Genomic DNA, 20,815 nt, shown 5'->3' on the forward strand with positions numbered 1-20,815 from the left:
CTCCGCAGCGGGACCTGCCCTTCCCCTGACAGAGCCGGTTGCTCCCCGCCCGCGCAGCGCTTAGCACCCCCAGCCGGCCTGCTGGCGGCCTTCCAAAGCCCTGGGGGCGGCACGGCGGGCGCTGGCAGCCCACGAATGCCCCCGCAAGCTCCGGGGCTTGGGAGGCGGCACCTGACATGGCGGTGGGAGCAGCGGAACCCCACAGCCTAGCAGGGGCGAGGCCGCCGCCGCCGCTCCTTCGCCTGCGGTAGCCGTGATGGCCGCCGCTGCTGACAGCGAGGGGGTCCCAGCGGCCCTTCCTACCCCCCGACCGCCTCAGGCGTCCCTCGTCTCCCACCGCCCTTGCCCACCACCGCCGCCTCAGGCAGCCCCGCCCCTAACGGCTCAACGGCCGCCGCGCGCCCAGGCGGGGCGGAGCCTCCTCAAGCCCCGCCTCCCCCTCCCGCCGGCGCGGTCGCGGATAGGCCATCGGCGGCTTGCGCGCGACGCGGGGCGGGGGCGGAGGAGGTGCCCGCCAGATTCAAGCTGCGGGCGGGGAGGGGCGGTTGGCAGCGCGGTCGTTGTCCAGCGCCGCGATGGAGGCGATGACTTTCCCCCGCTACAGCCCCGACGACATCGTCAACTACCTCCGCAGCCACGTCCTGGCGGGCGCCGAGGCCCGGAACCTGGTCAAAGGCGACGTGTTCGGCAACCCTAAGGTGCGCCGATGGGGGTGGGGAGGTGTTGCGGGAGGCCGCGGCCTGCGCGAGCGGTGCGGGAGGGGCAGTCGGGGCCGCGCTCGGAGCCCCGCCGCTCTCTGGCAGCTCCCTGCCCGTCGTGGAGGAAGGCCTTCGCGTGTTGTAGCGCCAGAGGTGTTCTTGCACGTCGATTGGTTTCTGGGCCGATGTCTTCCCTGGCTTGTACGGTCTTTGGCGTACGGCAGCGCCTTCTGAGTGAGGTGATTAGGTTTTCCGGTGTGGCAGATCAGTCTCGTAGGAGTTACAGGGCTAAACCTAGAGCTTCTCCTCTCTTCGGCTTGAGGGAAGCACGCTCAAGCCTCATTTGGACGGGGGTAGGTTTATAAACAGACAAACGTGAAATTATACGATGTGTCTTTCTCAGTTCTGTGGGAACTAGGTTAAAATAGCCCTTCTGGCATAGGGTTGTAGTTTCAACAACTTACTTGATCAGCTAATGCCTTTAAACCAATCCTGTAAAAATCAACCCCTCCTTGCTTCATCCCCTCGTTTCTTGTATCGCCCTGGGCGTTAATGTTAGTACAGATTTGCAGTCTCCTCAACAAAACAGAAGTGTCTTTAAAACTGAATTGATGCCTCAGTGTGATTTCTTGTGCTGCTTGTGTAAGTGCTTGTGCCTGCTGAAGGAGGACGCTGGCCCTGCTTGTTTAGGGAATGCTGGGATGACAGTTTTTAAGAAGCAAGATAGATTTGAATCAATCAGGGATTAGTGCTGTAAATGAATAACTGGTTTGTAGGTATTTTTTGCCCCTATTTGCCCCCTATTTTGTAGGTATTTTTTTAACGTGATGAAGGTCACTCTGCTATGGGATTATAGTTTCTGTGACCATTTTTAGATTTGGTGTCACTTGGTTTGGAAACTGCTCAATGAGCAGCAACATAATGAAAGGCAATGTATAGCTGTGGCAGTTAGGGCTGTAGTTGTCTGAGCTGATTGCTGTCTCTTATAACTGTATTATGAAATAGTAATGCTTGAACTGCAAACTATTGGAAAGTAAAAATTGTTAGTCTTGGTAGCTTGGTGGAATTGGTCTTTGTGTGTTAAACGCAGAGCTACTTTTATGGCCTAGTCTGTGAGCCCTGAATAATCGACCATATGGAATACTGATTCACGTCCTTTCTTACTGCAGCCTGAAGTTTTACACATGATTTACATGAGAATCCTGCAGAAGGTATATGGAATCCGCCTGGAGCATTTCTACATGGTACGTCTGTAGCAGCAGGTGTAATGGAATGTGAAATGAAAAAAAAGTTGTACTTGACAAACTACGTGTTGAAGTATCTCCCTCTTATCTGCTCACTAGTAAATGGCAAGTAGCTTACTGTTCTATATGTTGTAATTGCATGAATAGGAGCTTAGAAATTTTGCCTCTGTTGCAGAAAACTTGTGTGTGAGACACTGTATACCCATGGGCATTTGTGCTCAGGGAAGCAACTAGTCTGTTCACTTAAGCAGGACTGAGAATGCAGTACTGCAATGCAGTCATCAGCATGGGTCATTTACCAAGGGTAAATGAGCCTGGGAGCATTGTCTGTGGGTTGTTGCTGAGGCCTTGCTCATTACGTCTGAGAAGTTGCTTTGATAGTTGTTCCCAGTCTAGAAGTCAGCAACAGCTCAAGATAATTGTAGAAATAATGGTTCTCTGTGTGTGCTGCCTCTGGATTTTTATTTCTTTTACCATGAAGAGGAGGTTCCCTTTTCCATTACAGGAATTAGCGGGCGTAAAAAGGAGCTCACTTATTGCTGTAAGGAAAGGCTCTGTGGAGAGCCCTCTCTTTCTGCAGTTAAGCTGTGAAATGTTTTCTTTGAGATGCTGCAGATACCAGAAATATCTGTAAGGTCTGGGACGGATTGGACCAGCTTATGAAGGGACACTATCTCTGGCCTTGAATATACATACTGTCTTCTTGGGCATCTGCCTTTGGCCATGGCTGGAGGAGGGCCTCTGCTTAGAGGTTAGACTGGTCTAGAAGGAAAGTAAGTGTTGCTTTTAATGTTTGATCATCTCCATGAGGTTTAAAATATCAGAAAAGGTGACAGCATACCACTACCACCTTCTGACTTCTTCATAAAACAGTTGAGTGTGAATTTCAGGGTGTTCAAAGAGCAAGCTTCTTGGGTTTAGGTGTGTAATGCAGAAACTGCCCTTCTGCACCAGTTTTGAATGAATTAGAATAGGGTTTAGATTGAATTCCAGAGTTTGTAATGTTGCTGCTTTAGTTATTGTCTCTTTATATTTTGACCAGCCCAAATTGACACTTAAAATAGTCTGCTGATTAACTTGATGGTATTCTTCAGCGTCTAACATGTTTCCTGTGGATGGGGAGACCATCCGCAGTGTGTTTAACCTATTTGAATTATTTTATACTGTGGAAACAGGCCTGTGTATTTTTGAGTATTCTCTACTTATGCATTAACTCTCTTTACTCTTTAGATGCCAGTCAACGTTGACATAATGTATGCACAGATATTTGAAGGCTTTCTACCTGTTTGTAATTTGTATATTCATATGTAAGTAGAAGATGCTGCATCTGTTCTGTTGCTATTCCTTGTAAAGGTCCATTTTACTAGAAATAGTGGGGCTTTATGCCTTTTTGCTGATGGTGCTTCCACTGCTAGTTGGCTCTGAGCAAAGCAAAATTTGCAGATGAACAGGGGACAGCAATGTTTAATAGAGAAATTCTCAGCAGGCAGCTATCTTGTCAAAATGACCTGGACAGTCTGGAGAGTTGGGCAGAGAGAAACCTTATGAAATTCAACAAGGGAAGTGTAGGGTACTGCATCTGAGGAAGAATAACCCCATGCAGCAGTACAGGTTGGGGTCTGACTTCCTGGAGAGCAGTTCTGTGGAAAGGGACCTGGAAGTCCTGGTGGACAACAGGATGACCATGAGCCAGCAATGTGCCCTTGTGGCCAAGAAGGTGAATGGCATCCTGGGGTGCATCAAGAAGAGCACGGCCAGCAGGTCGAGGGAGGTCATCCTCCCCCTCTACTCTGGCCTGGTGAGGCCACATCTGGAGTATTGTGTCCAGTTCTGGGCTCCCCAGTTCAAGACAGACAGGGAACTGCTGGAGAGGGCCCAGCAAAGGGCTACGAAGATGATTAGGGGATTAGAACATCTCTCTTATGAGGAAAGGCTGAGGGACTTGGGTCTTTTTAGTCTAAAGACAACTGAGGGGAGAATCTTACCAATGCTTATAAATACTTAAAGGGAGGGTGCCAGGGGGATGGGAACAGTCTTTTTTCAGTGGTGCCCAGTGATGGGACAAGAGGTGATGGGACAAGAGGTAATCGCACAAACTTGAACATAGGAAGTTCCATCTTAACATGAGGAGGAACTTCTTTACTTTGAGGGTGGCAGAGCACTGGAACAGGCTGCCCAGAGAGGTTGTGGAGTCTCCCACTCTGGAGACATTCCGAACCTGCCTGGATGCCGTCCTGTGCAACTTGCTGTAGGTGACCCTGCTCAGGCAGGGGGCTTGGACTAGGTGATCTCCAGAGGTCCCTTCCAACCCTGACCATTCTGTGATTCTGTAATGTATTAACTAAGTAATACAGCCTCACCAAGATAGAGCGCAAATCTATACTTTGAATCACTAGCAGGTCATCATTACACCTAGAAGAAGGTTCTCAAGTACTTGTGTAAATTTGCTGCCTGAATTTTATGTAGATATCTTTGTTGAAATGAGGTAAGTGTTAGATTTTAAGCTTCATTTCAGTTGTAAGGGGAGAACTGGCTAACAGTTAAGTGTAGGAGTTCCCTAATTAAGCTGAAAAGTCATTCTACAAGCAAGTATTTTGTTTATAGAAATCTTTGTGAGATACTGTAAGAATACACATTTTTAATGCCAATCCATGTGTAGAATTCTACTGTGTTAGTCTTCTGAGACTTACTGTTGTTATGTGCTTGCTGTGCATATGCTCTGGGATGAGAGGACAAGATCTGTTTTTTAGTAAATGGATACAGTACAAAAACTGAGTAATGGTCACTGCAGATAAGGTTGTATTTTTGTTTTCCTTGCAGGGAGCGCTTACTTCCAGTGTGCCGGATTAATGATTTTCAAATTGCTGATGTTTTAAACCCAAGTAAGCAAGTGCATTGTAATTTTTGTGTTTCCTGGGGTTGTGAGTGTCACTTGATATCCAGGCGTTTTTTTTCCTCGTTTGGCACAGCCAAATGGGCATCTAGTATGGAGAACTGTCCCTGGCTTCCAGCTACTCTTCTGATCCTTACTGTGGCCCTTAAACAAGCTGGTTCTAATGAGCAGTTCTCCTCCTTATTCCTTATGCAGGCTATCTAGTTAAATAACTGAGGGGAGTTTTGAATGCCATTAGTCTGTTGAACCGCTGGTCTGGAGAGCGGACTGTGACATACTTATAGTGTAAGAATAGACGGTAAGGAAAATTATCCTGGCAACTCTGGAATGCTATAGGATTTCTTATGCTATTTATATGTCTATGTAGGAAGCAACTGAATTTTTCCTTCACCCTTTTTAATACCCATCTGTGGTGATTCTGTACAACACAAACAACTCAGAAAAGGCTATTCTGGAGAACTTTTTTACTTCTGGCTCTTTTTTTTTGTCTAAGACATTCAAGGCCTTTGTAATTAAATTTCACAAAGTTTGCTTGAAATAGAGCCACTAAGTCCCTGCAGTTCAAACTGCTGTCTTTGGTTAGCCTGATAGTTACAATGAGGTTCTGTCTTCAGAATTGTAGTTGAAGATTGACACACTTGTTCCCTGACTTCTGTTTTAATGGGAGGCTGTATTTTAATAGTCTTTCTCCTAGGTGTCATTTTCATTTGTTAAATTGCATAGAACTGCTAAAACATTGTAAGTTCATAACTTGGTGATAGTTTTCGTGTAGTGTGTCAGATCTTTGCAGGGTAAGCAGGGGAACAATTAATTTGGATTCTGTTGTTTTGTAACTTCTGTCTCTTCTCTGAATTATGTTTTGCGCAACTTCTTCTATGCAACTGCAATGCATGTGGAAACCAGAATAGTGATGACTTGCCATTCCTATTTCAGAAACAAAGAGGACAGCTCGCTTCTTGAGTGGCATTCTCAACTTTGTAAATTTCAGAGAATTACGACGTGAGGTCTACTTGGAGTTACAACTGAACTATGTAAGATTGGGTGCCGTGTTAGTCCAGATACCTACTTAAGTATAATTAATGTTAACCTAGAACTGGGAGCATAAAGGTAGTGGGTTTTTAACTGCATGTTTAAATAACACATTGGAATCTTACATGTAGCGAAGTAATACAGGAAAGTATCCATTTAATATTACGTAAAACTTGTACAGCTATAAAACATGTTATAAGCACACACAGCTACTGTAAACGGTTTAAGAAAAATCTTTGCAAATCCCTAAGGAAGCATGTCAGTTTACAAGAGTGGATGAGCTTCTCAATATTGTAAAGGTTTCTGTGTGACCGTGACCAAGTTATTACTTAGGCTATTATCTTAGGTTTTCTTCCAATAATTTATTTGACAGTTTAGTCTGGTAAGCGAAGGTTTGGCAACTTGCATCGTTTTGAGAAAAGTTAGATATAACAGTCAGTGGGCTGAAGATAGAATTGCAGGTGGCTTCTCTTCTGAGTATCTCAGTGGTTCAGGGGTGGTGCATTTCATATGAAATAATAAGCGGGGCTCTAATAAAAGTCCAGAGAAAAAACAAATTCCTCTAAAATTAAAAATATCTCAATACTTAATTTGCAGAAATTGGCAATGGAGAAACACCAACAACTGGAGACCGCAAACCGGGAGGCAGCAGTGAAGCTGGAGAAACTGAAGTGAGTATGAGGAGTAAGCACTGTGAGATGCACTACTTGACTTGGCAGTCTTTCCTGTTTAGTGCACACAATCTGGACAGGCTGAATCAACGGGCTGAGGCCAATTGTATGAGACTCAACAAGGCTATGTGCCAAGTCCCATGCTTGGGTTATAACGTCTCCATGCAACCCATGTAGGCTTGGGGAAGAGTGGCTGGAAAACTGTCCAGCAGAAAAGGACCAGGGGATGTTTGTCAATGGCTGGCTGAATATGAGCTGGCAGGGTGTCCAAGAAGGCCAATATATCGTGGCTTGTATCAGAAATAATGTGGACAGCAGGACTAGGGAAATGATCATCCCCCTGCACTCGGCACTGGTGAGGCCATGCCTTGAATATTGTGTTCAGTTTTGGGCTCCTTACGACAAGAAAGACATTAAGGTTCTGGAGCATGTCCAGAGAAGGGCAACAAGGCTTGCGCTCTAGATCCCTCAACCAGCTTTATGAGGAGCGGCTGAGGGAACTGGGATGGTTTAGTTTGGAGAAAAGGAGGTTCGGGGGACACGTTATTGCTCTCTACAACTACCTGAAAGGAGGTTGTAGTGAGGTGGGTGTTGACCTCTTCACCCAAGTAGCAGGTGATAGAACAAGAGGAAATGGCCTCAAGTTGCTGCAGGGGAGGTTTAGATTGGATATTAGGAAAAAATCCTTCACAGAAAGGGTTGTCAAGTGTTGGAACAGGGTGCCTAGAGAAGTGGTGGAGTTGCCATCTTTGGAGCTATTTAAAAGGTGTAGCTGTGGCACTCAGGGGCATGGCTTAGTGGTGGACTTTGTTGTGTTAGGTTAACAGCTGGACTTGATTTTAAGGGTCTCTCGCAACCTAAATAATTTTATATGGGTTGCCTAAACAGGAACTGAGTAGTTAAGCGGTGTGATTTGACAGAATTGTTTGATAAGTTGCTCAAATTAAAAGTTCCTGCAGGAGTTGACTTCTCTTTTGGCCCTTGTCTGACTCTGTTGCTGGTTAGCCTCCCTGGGAAATAAGCTAGAAAATATAGAGATGTTGCTGTTGGGTTGCTCTCAGAGTTACAGAAATAGAAATACTGGTCTTAGGCTAGAAGAGCTGCTGGCAGAAAATAAAAATGTGACTTTGGGAGTATATGGTTGCTTTGGGAAAATGCTGTATTTTGTGTGTTGTGGACTATGGTGAAACTTTTTGCTGTTATAGTTAATTTTTAGTGATATGACTTTACCTCTTCAATAGCTGCAGGAAGCCCATCTTTAACTTAATAGATGGGTAAAGTTGTCTTCCTTAGTTATTTGACATGTTTGCCCCATTCTCCATTTCAGGCCATTTAGTCCTACTGCCTGTGTCTTTGCATCATTAAGTTTTGTTTTTGTTTGCGGATAATAGGATTAAGAGATGGCAAGTTTCCAAGATAGCTTTCAAAACAGTTGTCTTTTTTTTTTTTTTTTTTTTTTTGCTTCTGATAGATGCTCTAGGTATGTGCTAGACAAGAGGTTCTCTAGCTGTCTATAGCTCTACGCTAATACAAGCTGTTTCTGTGGCAGGTAATAGCATGCAAATTTCATAACTGAAAAGTCGCCACAAAAATTGATAGGAATGTTGTTCTTTTGTGCCTTGCTTAACATGATCTTTAAACTTAGTCCTATGTTATACTTACACCACTCTTGCCAAAATAGCTCTTTAGATTATACTTCAACTACAAAAATCTTACAGGCAAAGGAAAATAAGATGTATTCATTTGAGACTCTCTTGCCCTGATTACTGAAGTTACTGGTTGTAAACTCTTTGGAGAGAGCGATTGTTTTATCTACTGTACTCTGACCTGATTATAATGAAGCTGCAACTGTCTGATGTCTTTATTTTTTGCGTAGCACTGTTCCAGTTGAACATCAAGCAGAGGTCAGGCAACTGACAGATAGCATTCGGGAACTGGAGCAACTACTAAGGCAAGACTATCGCCGGAAACAAGTATGATCTTTTTACATATTGCTCTGAAATGCTGCTATGGCTTCTGATCACGGGTGTTCCTTATTTCTGTTGATTTTGTTCTCCTTGCCCTACTTCCACAAAGGATAAAGGGGACTTTTCTGATTTAAAGCAAAGGTCATTGCAACAAAATGTCTTGTCTAACCCCTAGCCTCAACTCTTCATTTCAATATAAGGAATGTGAAATGTACTTGAAATCAGACTTAAGGAATACAGAAGTGTATTTGGCTCTGTTGTTTTGAAACTTTGTAACTTTCCAGCAATGGCAGCTTGTCTCTAAGGTCTCATAAGTAACCTTTTCAGCTGTCTTTTGGGAAAAAACCAAAAGTATTTGTGTGGTGTGTTTTTTTTCTTACATTAAGTCCTGTCTCTACTATTAATATTATTAACCATGTGCCTGACTTCTATATTGTTTGGGACCTTGTATTAACTTAGTTTTTTTTTTATCAAGAACAGTGCCCCTCATGAAGAAGGTTGTGTGTATAATGCTGCCAGGGTCAGTAAGAATAGAGGTAGTCCATCTCTTATCTCTGTTCCTAGTTACCTACTGCTGGCTAGTGCTCCCAGTGGCTTTTGTGACAACATTCTCCTTCCCTGTGTTTTAAATCTTAGACTGCCATTTTGTCTGCTAGTTATTCCACTCCAAAGAAACCATAAACCGGATTTCTCTTGTAGATAGCTCTTTGACAGAAGGGCAGTTGTAGAGATGCTTATTTAAAGTTTGTTGCTTTTTTTTTTTATTTTTTTTTTAGACAGCTTTGCAAGAAGTGATTTCACAAAAGAAGTCAGATATTGCAGAGAGTACCCGAAAACTGGTAAGTACACCTCTGTGTAGATGTAGGCTGTAGCTTGCATCTCAGATCAACTAATAGATCATCTTCCTTGCTAGGATCAAATTATTCTTGAAGCTAGGTAATGTTCAGGTGGTGATTATTAGTTGTATTTTTTTAAAAAACTGATTTGGCTTCACTTTTTCCCCCCTTATGGAAGTTTTACTGCAGTAGTAGCTTGTTTTGTGGTTAACTTTAAATATGCAACTCTGCAATGTAGAGTTCTGTCTTTGTTCAGGAAGCTGACCTGTTGAAGGCTAAGATATCTGGACTTCTGAGAAGCTATGGGCTTACCTTAGGCGCATAGAATGGCTGAGGCGGTCACTGACATGGGGACAAAACAGGAGGTTTTTGAGAGGTTGCACAGGAAGCTTATTGCTTTTCTATCAGGTTGATAAAGCTGGCTCTGAAACCCTGCAGTGGCTACCTGGGTTGCCCTAGGTGAGGGGCTCTGGAGGAGAGAGGTGCTAGTAATATGTATTTGCTGGCAGGCTTTTTGTGGAGTACTAGTTACACGCTGTTCTTGTGACTTAGTATTGCACCTCTATATGCATGTTCAGGGAGCTAAATGGACTGTTAACTGCTTTGATTGGGAATGTTAATGCTGTTCAGAGGAATTTATTTTTAAAACAAACTTCCTAATGAGGAATGACTTACAACAGAGAAAAGAACCTATCTAGTCATAAGATCCTGGCAAACCATGCCTCACAATTCCTCTTTACTCACCTAATTGCTAATATTGAAAGTGTGTTTGTCTTGTTAACTAGAATGAGCTTAAAGTGACAATGGCTACTTTGAAAGAAGAACAAGAGCAGCTGAAATCAAAAATTGTGGAGAGTCCAGAGGAACTGAAAAATTACAAAGAACTGATGAAAGAGACTGTTAAGAAACTCAAGAAATCCAAGGTGAGGTTTTCCTCTGTCCACACAAGGAAGTATTCTATTAGAAAAAGCACATGCCTTACTGAAGTCTCATCTACAACTGGTTCTTGAATGACTGATACTTCTAGTCAAAAATTAGTGGTCAGTCTAAAAGGAAATTACAACCTCAGAGAAAACCAAAGGTTGGTTGTGTGGTTGTTTGGTGTTTTTTTTTTGTTTTGTTTTGTTTTGTTTGTGTCCTTGATAAGTAACTGATTATTTGTGAAACTAGGTGTAGAACTCTTGAATCTATACTATACCTGTCTGGCTGTTTGCTCTCAAGAGATGGCAACATTTTGGCTGCTCACAAATGTCATTGGGTTTAGAATGCGTGCCTCATAATGTCTCTGTTATCATTCTCAGTTTCTGTAATTAATGGCTCTTTCCACTAGTATGTTGAACACTGAGTTCCCTTCCTAGTTTTCTGTGTGGTTTTTTTATAGTAATGTCTAATCTTAAATGTTTGTAGTTCATGATTGCTAAAACATCAGTGAAGTAACTTTGTCTCCATAGGTATTTTTGTTCCAAAGATGTAAACTTTATTGCTGAAATTCCAGACATCTGTTTTTATGATGCTTCATATAACTCCTGTTTTACCAGTATAGAATTTCTTCACCATACAGCTTTTTTTCCTGTCCTGAAAGCTCTTGTAACAAGGTAGTTATTTGTAAAACACTTGCATGTCACTTTCACTGTGCTTTCCAAATCAATGCCTTTTTTTTTTTTTTTTTAACAAACTGAAGATCTCATTTCAGTAACTACTAAATATTAATTCCAGTGTATGTTAAACAACAGGGGAACAGGTACAAAATTCAATATGCATTAATACTATACAAAAGAACTGCTGAACTCCAAAATTGTTTTATTAATAGTCTTTTCTTTTTAAAGCAAGAAGTTATTGAAAAATATGAAAGTTATAGAGACTTAGTTGAGGTTCTGCCATCATGCCAACTGGAGGTGCAGTTGTATCAAAAGAAGATGGAAAGACAGGGAGCAAATGTGGAGAGACTGGCCAGTGTATTATCGGAGGTTTGTATTATCCGAATTATATCTGGTTAGGGAGAACTTAATGTCTAAGCAAGATAGGTGATCATCAGTAAATGTCTGTATTTTGAAAGTTCCCATGTCTCCTCTGTCCCAAAAAGAAAGAATTTCGATAAATCTCATTCTTAAAAACGTCAGTAAAGCATTGCTGCTGCTTTGCTGCATGCCACTAGCTAATGCACTATTGACCACTTTTAATAGTCAAAGCCTTTGTTGCCATAGAAACCTGACCTAAAATAGTTTGAACTGTCTTGGGGTTGTTGGTAGGAAATGATAGAAAAAAAGTAAGATCCAGTTTCTTCTGCCTAGAGAGCAGAAACTAAGAGGAAAAAAAAAAATACTACTTCAAGAAGAATAGTGTCTTAAGTGCTTTTAACTATTAATACTACTAAGCCAGCCTTTCCCTGATGAAATGTGTGTCACAATACAGTACCTTGCTCTTTGCTACTCAGTTTTGGGAGAATGCGATTGTTAGGAGTGTTTGAAAAATGCCATGTAGTCTTTTGGGGTATTTGTATAGCACGTGTTCAAATTACCCTTGGTTAAGAGCTACAGCAGAACTCACAGTGAATCCTGAAAAATTGTTTTAAGTGGTGGGATCTTGTCCATTTGGATGTATTTAAAATCAGATTAGGGAACTGGGATTTAATTGGGAGAATAAGATCTTCAAAAAGCAGGAAGCTAGTTCTAATCTTAATAAACTAACAGGGTATGTTGTTTCAGTTATATATATATTCCCCCCTTCCCCCCTTTACCCCCTCCTTAACATTTCAATACTACTTTTGTACTCTAGGTCAGAAACCTGGAAGACCAGCTTGAGAGTGCTCAGATAGAGCTGAAAAAGGGCAAGACAGATGAAATGTCCTTAAAGAGACTGGTTACTGCAAAACATGAGAAGCTGTCTACAGCTGAAATAAGGATAAAAAAGAAGCGTGAAGATGTTGAGCAATATAAGCACACTGTATTGGAGTATGGATGAGTTGACATTTCTGCCTGATGCTACTTTATGTCTTCGTTATGTGCTACCAAAGTTTGCGTCTGGTACAAACATGTAGCTTAGCAGTAAGAAGAAAATGAGCGATGTGGGATAGCTTTGTATGAAGACCAGTAATGCTGCAGGCAGGGACCTGGGGTCTCAAATCAATAATTGCAATGTGACTTGACAGCAATTCTTTTATTGGAGCACTAATTTAATTTATAATGCTTATTCTTGATTCTTTTATCTTCTTAAAGAGAATGTCACATTGGGATAATTTTCCAACTTATCAGACTTCAACAAAGCCCCATTTGCCTTTCATGAATTTTTCATAATTTCCCTTGCCACTTTTGCTCATTATCAAAGATGTTCAAGACCCATGGGGAAATGGGGCTTGTATCTCAGAGGAGTATTATCCTGACATGATGCTTCTAAAACAAAAGGAAAAGTGTCATTTGATCAAAGCCTCTTAGCCCATCTTCCTTCCTACAGTATGCTAAAGGCAAGTTGCAAGGCAGTGTTTACAGCACAGCAGTCACTTCTGCAGCAGCAAACTGCAGCATTGTAAGGTCATGGCTTCACTGTGATATTAGAAGTGCTGAACTGTTATAGAGAAAGCTTATTATGTAACTTTTTTTGGGTACATGGGTAGGAAAGGGAGTATGGAAAATTATTGGCTGGGTAGATTAACTAAGGTGGAAGAGAGCTTTTTCTACATTGCTGAGAGAGTCAACTAAGATTTAGTTATGCTGTGTGGTGTGTAGAATGGCAGCAAGATTTGCAGGCTTCCTTTGCTCCTCATTTAGTGGATTGTGCCAGCTAAAGGAGATTAATTAAAAGCTACTTTTCCTTCCAAATAAGAATGAAAATAATGTAATCTAATGCTGCTTTATTTTAAAAGTCGCTGCCTATTTATCTGTTTTTAATGTGTTAGATATTTCCCTTGAGTGATAAAATTAGATGCTTTGATAAGCAAGAGGGGAAGGGAGGTAACCTTGGTTTGAAAACAAGGTTTTGCTGGTGAATAAGAGAATGTGTCCTGACTCTTCCCTTGAGGTAGGAAGATGTAAGTAGGCTCTTGCTAAGTATGAGTGATTTCAACTATTCTTTAGAGAAAGCAGCTGCTACAGTTCCAACTGTAATTATTGTACAAATGCTTAATAAAAATTGTTAGGTGTTTTTTTGCACTTCAAGTCAGTAGATCTCCTGTTACCCCAGTAACCCTTTGCTGGTTACATGGCAGCCCGCAGCTGGAGCTATCTGAATTCACCTGCAAGCTGGCAAAACGCTATTTGGTCTTTGTTTGTGATGTGATGAAATGACAGACTGGAAATTGCTGTTAACTTACAGAGATGTATGGGGTTAGAGCTGTCACTTGGTGGGAGGGGATCTGAGGCTAAGGAAAATGTATGACTTTCAGTTCTGCTGAAACGTCAGGTGCAGCTATATTGCTTTTAACCTGGCCCAGTGGCTGGCCTTTAGGCAGGACTCTCCACTGACACCTGTGCTGCATTACTGAAAGGCAGGAACATGCTGTGTCCAGCTGTCTGTTGGGTTGGTTCCACTGGAGTCACTCGAGTTGCCTTGATTGGCAGCAACTGAGGATCTTCAACGTATTCCCCTTTGAGTTTCACTTCTTGTGCCTAAGTTCTTCTAACTTAAGAATTGGACAAATTTCTAAGCAATTAAATTCTATACAGCATTGCTTCTAGAAGCTGTTAGTTTCATAAAATGCAAGCTTTGCTTGTGGTGGGGTTAAGTTTAATCTGGAAGTAGTCAAATGGCTCAGTACTAATTTTTTTCTCCCACCTTTAGATATTGTAACAGAGTTCAGGAGAAGAGGGGTGCTGTATATGATAAAGTGACAGCCATTCACAAGGAAATCCAACAGACAAGGTTCAAAATTCAGCAGCTGAATGAGAATGCTGAAAAAGAAGAAATGAAAGCCAAGGTGAGGTTTTTTCCTAAAGGAATCCTGTTTGGTATTCTCAAAACTGATTTTTAACTTGGGTTGTGTGGATAAAGGAACACTTATTGGCCCTAAAAATGAGTAGGCTGTGGAGGTGGTGGTTTGGGTGGATAGTGGGAGGGAGAGCACTTTCTACTTGTGGTTCCACTGAGTTGCTAGGCCTTGTGCTCATCTCTGCACAGAGATGGGCTGCAGGAGAAGTGGGCTTTGCAGACCTGAAAGAAAAGACTCTGGAATGGTGTGATTGCCCAGAATTTTGGGAGGTGAAATTGAACTTGTTTTCCCACCTGTGCTGCTAGCAGATACTATGTGAATTCCATAAAAGTCTGTTTTTTGTATCATGGTTCATGGTACTTCCAGCTCTAAGCAGTCAAATCTTTTTTTTTTTCCTCCCTCCTTTTTTTTGTTTGGCCCCTGGGACCTGACCTGTGAGGCTTAACATTCATGTTGTAGTGATGAGCAGTACTGCAATCTTCCCAACAGTCTCCCTCAAATACAGGAGTACTTGCCTTGTAACAAACCCTTTGTTCCTAGGGTTTCAGGAAGATAACTGTCCATCTTGGCTTTGGAAAGAGGCAGAAATCCTGATGGGATAGGAGCAGGGGATCACAGTCTGCCTGTAGTATCTCATCCTATCTGTTCATTACTGAAGTACTGTCCATGCTTGGGAGGACAGTGGTAGAAGTCACAGTGGCAGAGACCTTGGTGACACAGTTTAACACAGAATGGGGCAGTAGTAGTGTGAATACTGGGCTAGTGCTGGTGTTTGACTATCTTACTATTGTGACCACTAGAGTTAAACAGAATCATAATATTGGGATTTTGCTTGTGGCTGCTCTTACTCTTCTGATGTTTTCTAACGTACTTGTGTTCTGTGAATGCTGCTGCTTAAGCCAGGGATGAGGTGCCTTTGAAATAACTTGAGACCACCAGACCACTCTTACTTACGTCCTTATAAAGCATAAATGGTAACATTAATGGGTTTTTCACCCCCTCTTTATCTCGTCTTTGTAGGAAATATACCTAAATCTGAAGGCTGGGTTGGAGAAGCGTCATGAGTCTCTCATTAAAATGGCAAAGAGTTATGCAACCTCAAGAGAAGATAAAATGGCTGAACTGAAGAAGGGGCTGCTTAAAATTCAGAGTCCTGGAAGTAGTTCTTAGACCTGTCTTCACTTGTATTCCTCTTTCATTATGTTTATCCTCATACCTGAACTCAAGAGCTTGTGCTTTGTATGGGATGGATATTTATTCCAGGCAAAAGCCAGCTTTCTCAAAAACCATGTCAGAACACATTCAGCTTTCTAGACAGATCCTGATGTCGTGACCTCGCTAATGTCGATAAGAAAGCACTTGGTCTAGCCTGTTTGTATTGTTGCAGTCAGTATCTGATTTTAGTGGTAATAACAAGGCTTGCTAATACCCAATTGCTTGATGTTTAGACAGAATCCTTCTTTTTGTAAAACCTGTTCTGCAAACTTTGATCTGGGAAGACCCAGCACATTGGTCTGGCCTGAATGGACACACTGTTCAAGCTAAGTCAGTAATAGGTGATATTCCACTGCCATTACTCAATTAGGATTAAATCCTGATGGAGCAGTAGCATCTGTGTAAATGCCAACTTATTCTCATCATGAACATTGGTGACTGTAAGCACTCAAGAATATCACTTTAGTTAGCAATACAGTACCTCTAGATGCTTGAACTCATTGTTTCTGCTCTGTGGGATATTGAACCCTCATCTCTGTTTATTAGAAAGTCTGTGTTTGGGTGCTTAGTCCTATGAAAAAAAATTACATAGATGAGTATTTTCTACCTTAACTTGTGATGGCACTTAGTTTGCCACAGTGTTTTTAATTATTTCCAGAAATAAAATTTTAATTTCTCTTGTGTCTCTTCCTTCCCTACTCTCCCAACTGACATGGCATAACATTCCAATTTAAAAAATTTTGGTTTGTAGACTTGTAGGAATGTGTACTACTAGAAGTTTTTTATAATGAAGGGAGGAGGACTCAAGCCTGTATAGATAATCTTTCTGGTTTTATTTAATTCTTCAACTTTTACTAGCTAGAGGTGCTAGCAAGTCTGGGAACAGCAGGTGATCATTGCTTCTAATGATCGTGCTGAGGCATCAGACCCTTCTAATGTTTTCCTTTGAGTTTTTTTCTAAAATTGTACTACAATGAGACATTTTGGTGAAAGTCTGCGTTAATCTGCAAATCCTAATGTAGTACAAAGCTGCTTATACAGTCTTCCAGTTTCCACCAAATAGTCTGTGTGGTAGGGGTGTGTGTAACACAACTTTGTTTTTAAGTGAGTGTACTTGTCATCCCAGCAGTCCCGCAATGTTGTGCAGCAGCATCTGGTGTAGAGACTAGTGAAAGTCTAACTGCAAAGATAGCTGTTTTCCCCGAGAGCTGAAGATGCTAAGTACATCCAAGGCACAGAAAAACTCTGTGGATTTCATGCACTAGGCCACACATGGAATAATTAGTGATGTTTTGGATATTATTCTTTGGAAGTGAGTTTTCTAATGAATCTAATCTGGTTTTGTGCTGTATGTTAAAACATTGTTCTTCATGTGCAGATATGCTCAGCTCCCTTTGCTTTAAAATGTATTCTAGTGTGACACAGATACTATCTTTGGGAAGATGTTCCTTCTCATTGGCAGTACTTGCTAATGACCTTGATGTCTATGCAAAAACTGTGTGTTAATTTTTAGGTGTTTCCAGACTTAAAAAGCTATGAAATTTTTGGAGAGACAGCAAGGCCTGTGTAGAGTTTTCCCTGAGCTTTCTTGAGATATCCCTGCTTCTCATGTCAGTCTAGCCTATATCCCATCCTGACAAAATACAGGAAGCCAAGCATTCCTTCTTTTAACTTCTATGAGAACTTTGGGAGGTGGCTTAGCTTATCTTTTCGGGGTTTGTTTTTTTTTTTTGTTTGTTTGTTTGTTTGGTGTTGTGTGGGTGGGGTTTTTTTGGTTTTTTTTTTTGGTGATGCTATAGATACTCAAAATAAACTTATGTGACTTGGTTGTATTCCACAGCCTGGATGTTACAGCAGCTCTCGGGAAAAATTCCCAAAAGCTTCAGATAGATACTGCAAGGGATTACTCCAGCAAGCAGATGATTTTGATGGGATAAGCTTACTGTCCTTCAGGAGAATGCATTTAAAGATCAAGATTCTTAGGCTAGAGAGATTGTGCTTGTGTAGCCCAGCGATTAGGAATTTGCAGGACAAAGAAAATGCTGGATTCTGGTTCCTGGTCTTGGGTTTTGCAATACCAACTGTTGGGTAAAATAAAAGGCTGCAATTAATGAAGAAACAAAACTTCTTATTTCCAGGGACAGTTTTATGTATTTACAATAGGCTCTTGTGCCTTTGGTGTGGCCTGTCTGTTTGTACCTAAAATACCTATAAATAAAACATAATCAAAACTGTATTTTTATCTAGAGATAATTGATTCCTAGGTGCGAGTCTGCTGCTTTTCAAGAACTTCTACTGATCTTGAACCACATGGCAAGACAGTGGGGGCAGTCTTAGTGTGATCTGAATAGCAGTTGAAGGGAGGATGGCTTTGTGAAGGCTATACAGCTCAACTTCCCTCAAGAGGGCAGTGTTACTCAAGATTTTCTTGTGTGTGGGTGTTTTTTTTTTTTTTTTTGTTAGTGCTTCTGTCTAAATGCATAGAGCCCTCTGCCAAGGCCTAAAAGAAAACTGCAAAACTCTTTTATTTTGAGATGCTGGTGTGAAATAGTGATGGACATCTATCATGAAGCTGATAGGGAGCAGCAAGGCTTGACTTAGTGGAATGAGACCTTCACAGCCTTCTCTGTGGTCTAATCGAATATCCGTAGCTGCTATACATCTTGGCATAACACTGTTTAAATGTGTTTGATATATATTTTTTTTTTTGGCATGTACCTCAGTATTTCATATACTACATAAAGCTTGTAGCAAATTTGCATTGTACTGCTTGAGCTGCAGTTAAGTTAGGTGATCTTTGGGAAACAGGGCAGGATGTAGCCCTGATCTGAGCATGCTAACCTACGTGGGAGATTTAATGTCTGCTCCATCTTTGTGTAAATATCCTATAAACTTGGCTCGACACCTCTGCTTGTATGCTTTAATCAAGGAACTCTGATGCCAATACAGATTAATATAGAGCAAAGCTCAAGCACTTTGATTTATCTCTGATTTATCATGGTCTGGGTCTTACTGGAGCTCTTCTTTAGGGAACCTGCATAGATCAGGCAGTAGCTTAGATCACTCAGGTCAGTATGGATATAGGTTATCACTCAGAAGGTCACTTTTCAGGAGCAGGTAGTTTAAGATAGATTGTCCATCAGCTTGTCTGTGGCTTGTCCCCAGACCTCCTTCCTTAGACCTGAACGGTTTTAGCTTTTCTGAAGAAAAGAAAGTGTGTATGAGAGGAAGAGGGTAGAGTAGAGGGGAGGGCATGGAGCTTATCAGCAGAGTTGTTGTACGCAGCTGGGAGAGCACTGTACATTAACACTGAGATGAAAATACCTCCTCTTACAAGCTCAGGCATATGAACATTCAGAATGTATGTATGGACAGCACAGCTTGAACTTCCTGTTATTTGTGAGTATCCTTCTTTTGCACATAATCCATGCCATAAACTATTAAAAAGGAAGGTAAGTGTCTCCTGCCCACGAGGATAAGTTGTCTCAGAGGGAGGAGGGGCTTTGTTCCAATTTTTTGAAGAATTTGAACCAACCTAGGTATCTTTGCAATTAGAAAAAGTAGTAACGGGTAAGACGGGAAATGGGCAGGCAACTGAAGTTATGAACATGAACAAAACTTTAAGAGGTTGTGTGATACCTCTTCCCCTGCTGGTAAGTCTTGGCTGCTGCTTTCCTTGTGAAGGAAGGAAGCCTCTTTTTTCACTCCCCTATTTTGCCTTTACTCAAAAGTCCTGCCAAAAAGAAAATCTGAAGAACTTTGTCTTGGAAGCCCTTTTCCTGTTAGGCTTTGGGCAAAGTGAGTAGGGCTGGGTTGGGTGAGCAAGTTTTGTATTTTTCAACAGTGCTTCGTTTTGCTTTGGAGGATGAACTGGAAGAGGCGATGTAGGTGCGTTTGGCCACTTGGTGGGGCTGTTGGCACAGATAGTGGTGGTGAATGCACTTGGTTTCTGCCACAGCTTTGCTGAGGAAGCCAAAGGAAACTTGCTGAATCCGCAACCCCAGAGTAACAACTTTGCACCTTGACATTCATATATTCTAGGATTAGCCAAGACCAGGTAAACTAAAAATTATTTTTTTTTTTATATGTAAAGATGTCAGACAACTGAGGGTCAGCTTTTCTGTGAAGACCACCCAAACAACTGCAAAAAGCTGCCGTGTCCTTCCTGGTGTTGTCGTCGTCTGACTGGAGGGTATGAAGGGTGTTTTGAGGTTGTCAGTGCCTATGAAATCATGTTGCATTATACAGTAGTGGGACTCGGCTTTGAAGTGCCCTTTTAGCTTTAGTAAAGCTTGCTTAGGCACTGAAGCCCCCTTTAGCTGGCAGTGAGTCTCCAAAGCTTACAGATTGGATACAGACAGAGTAAAATAAATAGCTAGATACTGGGGAATAAAAACAAGGAAAACTTTGAGCCAAATATACAGATTCTCCTTGCCTGTGAAATGCCTTGTTTTCCAAAGTTAAAAAGGGAACGGTCTGTTTCCTGAGACCTCCTAAATGGGGACAAACTGTAAGTGACATGATGAAACTCTTTAACATTTAACACCTAGTTGGTCTCTTCCATGGCATTCAAGGGATACTATTAATTGACAGTATTTTTAGTGCTAACGTTTCTATGAAAATGTCTGCAGAACATTGATTGTGCTGGATTTTCGTGATGCCAGTGGATGCAAGAAAATAAATGGTAGGTATGTATCATCACTGCTGCGATACACTTCTGTTTCTTCAACCTAAAAAGTGCTCTCCCGCTGTTCAGCGGTCCATTGCTCTATAACAGTGGGGTGACTCCAAAGTGGCAAAACTCACTTGGTAGCAGTTCTTAAAAAAAAAAAATGCACTAGTGTCTTGCAAGATAGAGACCGAGCTTTTATTTTGTGTGCGTGCATGATTTGATGGCGATTGGATTGCACTTGTTCCTCCCATTCTTTATTGCCTTGTGTCATTTCTGTTTTTTGTAGTGCCAACGGGCCAGAATCAGGTTTGGTTCTTGCTGCGTTATGTATTATGTAACGCTCCCTGATGGCCTTTGTCCTGCAGTGCTGACAATCTAAAAGAGTCAGTGTGACAGATAAACTGAGACAACCCTTCCAGGGTGTCACCGATGTCACTGCTGATATGGGATTCTTTTGCTGGTTGTAGTAGTACTGCTAGTTTCTCATTCTGGCATCCTCAAGTTGGACACGGACAGTTACTGATGAGGCCTGGGCTATCTAACACGGAAGAATCCACGGGACCTTGCTTTGTTCCTCGCTATGTTCCTTGCTTTGATGTGGCTGTCTGACCCTACTGCAAATACAAAGTCCATTTCTAGGGGTTTTAGGTTGCTTTTTGGGTTTGGTCT

The 20,815-nt window shown here is 41.8% G+C and overlaps 1 protein-coding gene across 1 annotated transcript; it reads left to right on the plus strand.

The window, feature by feature from the left end:
- Positions 1-537: 537 nt before the first annotated feature.
- NUF2 (NUF2 component of NDC80 kinetochore complex) lies at positions 538-16,145 on the plus strand. The gene is made up of 13 exons (XM_082483386.1): positions 538-698; positions 1,868-1,942; positions 3,173-3,249; positions 4,763-4,824; positions 5,769-5,866; positions 6,462-6,535; positions 8,412-8,508; positions 9,279-9,341; positions 10,124-10,261; positions 11,165-11,305; positions 12,114-12,289; positions 14,112-14,247; positions 15,280-16,145. The coding sequence occupies exons 1-13, from the start codon at positions 576-578 to the stop codon at positions 15,427-15,429; spliced, it is 1,410 nt and encodes a 469-aa protein (XP_082339512.1). The 5' UTR covers positions 538-575; the 3' UTR covers positions 15,430-16,145.
- The last annotated feature ends 4,670 nt before the right edge of the window (positions 16,146-20,815 follow it).

Source organism: Vanellus vanellus (assembly GCF_965231255.1).
Source record: "Vanellus vanellus genome assembly, chromosome: 5".
Classification (NCBI taxonomy): Eukaryota; Metazoa; Chordata; class Aves; order Charadriiformes; family Charadriidae; genus Vanellus; species Vanellus vanellus.

Coding starts and splice junctions, on each gene's coding strand:
- NUF2 (XM_082483386.1), top strand. CDS start 576: ATGGAGGCGATGACTTTCCCCCGCTACAGCCCCGACGACATCGTCAAC. Junction 5,867..6,461: donor TGGAGTTACAACTGAACTAT/GTAAGATTGGGT, acceptor CTTAATTTGCAG/AAATTGGCAATGGAGAAACA. Junction 10,262..11,164: donor AGAAACTCAAGAAATCCAAG/GTGAGGTTTTCC, acceptor TTCTTTTTAAAG/CAAGAAGTTATTGAAAAATA.